General features: G+C 59.9%; 1 protein-coding gene across 1 annotated transcript; it reads right to left on the reverse strand.

Annotated features, from left to right (window-relative positions):
• Nucleotides 1-177: 177 nt before the first annotated feature.
• On the reverse strand, nt 178-2,085 carry LOC113408792 (mitochondrial import receptor subunit TOM40 homolog; the record flags this gene model as incomplete). The annotated part of the gene is made up of 4 exons (XM_026662199.2): nt 178-279; nt 542-634; nt 1,527-1,594; nt 1,875-2,085. Coding segments are annotated over 4 exons (474 nt in total), but the record flags the coding sequence as incomplete, so codon positions are not given.
• Nucleotides 2,086-2,595: the final 510 nt, after the last annotated feature.

Genomic DNA, 2,595 nt, shown 5'->3' on the forward strand with positions numbered 1-2,595 from the left:
GGGGGGGGGGGGGGGGAGAAGAGAATACACAGACGCTCTGACACACGGGCGAGCTGAGAGAAGGACCCGAGGGGTGTGGGTGTGTATTTGGGGGGGGGGGGGGAGGCACAGATGCTCTGACACACACACAGCCATGAAGGGGAGGGCTGAGAGAAGGACCCGCGGTGTGCAGCATACCTGGAAGGCCACCTTGGAGCGCAGCCGGGTCGAGAGCTGGTGGATGATCTGGGCATTGAGGCTGCCACTGTTGTCCATGTCGCCCACCAGCACCGGGAAGGCCTAGAAGGGGCACGAGGGGGTGAAATATAGTTGAACAACAACCCCACCCCATATCAGGGCAACAGCATCCCTCTGCCCCACCCCCACCCAGAGCAGCCTGCCTCGCCCCAAACTTCCCCACTGTCTGAATTGACAGCCCCAACCCCAATGTCCAGATTAACAACTCTCCCCCCAAACACACACTGCCCCTCTCCCACCATCAGAGGTGGCTCCTCAGTGCTGGCTTCCGGCCAGCTAAGTCCACTCCCCCCCCCGCACTCACCTCTGTGGGGCTGAGCTGCTTGGTGCCCACGTAGGTGACCCCGAAGTGATAGTTGGAGTCACCAACAGTGCTGAGGGTGACGCTGTGACTCACCTGGGGAAAGCAGGCAGAGTAAGCAGGGCCCACCAAATCCTGTGTCTTGGCAGGGGTTACACTAGACTAGTGGTTCTCAACCAGGGGTCTGGGATCCACTGGGGGACCGTGAGCAGGTTTCAGGGTGTCCGCCAAGCAGGGCCAGCATTAGACTTGTGGGGGCCCAGGACAGAAAGCTGAAGCCCGAGCAAATTAGCTTCACGGGGCCCCCCGTGGCATGGGACCCAGGACAATTGCCCTGCTTGCTACCCCCAACACTGGCCCTGGCTTTTATATGCAGAAAAAAAACAGTTGTTGTGGCATAGATGGGCCATGGAATTTTTACAGCCTGTTGGGGGGCCTCAGAAAGAAAAAGGTTGAGAACCCCTGCACTAGACCACCCTTGCGGTCCCTTCTAGCCCCATGGTTCTATGCCTGCAGCCAGAGGGGAAGGGCAGCCCAGGGGCACTGGCATGGGAGACCCGGGTTCAGGTACCTAAAGTGACTGCATCTTTCTGGGCCTTGGCTCCCATCTCACATGCGGACAGTCACCTTGCCTGCCTCCCAGGAAGCATGGGGATGAATGCATTAGACTGCAAGGGGTCAGATACAGGGATGAAGGGCGCCAGATAAGTACCTCACACAGAAAGCACCAACCCACAACCTCACCCAGCCCCAGACGCGATACATGGGATCAGGAGGTTTGGGGTCACGTACCCCCACATTTACTGCTTGGCTTGTAGAGAATGCTCAGTAACATTGCTGAAGCCAGCTGCCCTCAATCTGCACCCCCGCCCTCCCAGCAGGCATGTCTCTGCCCAGCCCACTCAGACCCCCCATCCTCCTGGGCTATAGCCTCACCCCCCTCCACCCCCACCCCGTACCCTGCCTCACCAGAGGGCACAGCCCTTACCTGGAAATGGTTGCTAAGACCTTTATTCACTGTCAGTTTCACACCTTCCATCTGGATGGGGAACAATTCTGGGGAAGAGACTGCAACAATCAGCACTGAGCCCGTCCAGCCCAGCATCCGTCACCCCATGGATCCCTCCAGCCTGCTGGTAACTCCTTTCCCCCAATCAGACCTCTGGGCTGTCCAGCCTGGTACCCTCCCCGCTCCCCCAGGGACCTGCCCACCTGGCTGTGTACTGGGGTCCCCCATGCTGTGCTCCCAACCTCTGCACTTGGGGTAACATTCCTTGAAGGTGCCAGGACGGAGGTGGGTGTGCGTGTGTGTAGACAGTGGGTTCCAGGCTTTCACCTTTGCACTTGCGGTGACATTCCTCAAAGGTGCCAGGGTTGGGCAGCCGATCCCCCTTCTCCTCCGGCCGCTCCTGCGCAGGGGGGCCCAGCCCGCTGACGGGGGGCATGGTGAAGCCAGGCGGCACTGACACCAGCCCAGATCCAGGACTCGGCATGGTGGGGGAGGGTGTGGGAGAGCTGGCAGCCAGGACGTTACCCATGGTGGGGGGCTGTGGAGAGAACAGATAGTGTTGAGAAGGGGTTAGCAGCGCCAGATACCTCCCAATATACCCCCCCATGCCCTGAATACCCCACAATCTGTCCAGGATATGCATCCCAAATTGATACCTCCTCCAGTCTGCCCTGATACTGATCTCCAATAGACCCCATGTATCCCCAGGTCCATCTGCCCCCCACCCCTCCAGTGACCCCCCACTCTCCAATATTCCCTCCTGAGACTGCCAACCTCAATACCCCCTCCCCAAACAGGCTGGCCCCCAAGCTCCAGGTACATCTGCCACAATACCCCTCTTGACACTGGCTCCCCATGGCCCACATCACCCACCCTGCCCCCAACAGGGTCTGACTATTGCAACACCCCAATACCCCCCATTGGTGTATCTACCCCACCAACAGCCCATCCCGTCTGATGCCCCCTGTTGAGTCCCAACAGCTTCCTGCTCCCCAGACACCTGCCACTCCCAGGGTCCCCCTGCCTCAGCAGTGACCCCACCTGCCCC

This window comes from Terrapene carolina, unplaced genomic scaffold, assembly GCF_002925995.2.
Source record: "Terrapene carolina triunguis isolate 2854851 unplaced genomic scaffold, T_m_triunguis-2.0 Scaffold24147, whole genome shotgun sequence".
Taxonomy (NCBI): domain Eukaryota; kingdom Metazoa; phylum Chordata; order Testudines; family Emydidae; genus Terrapene; species Terrapene triunguis.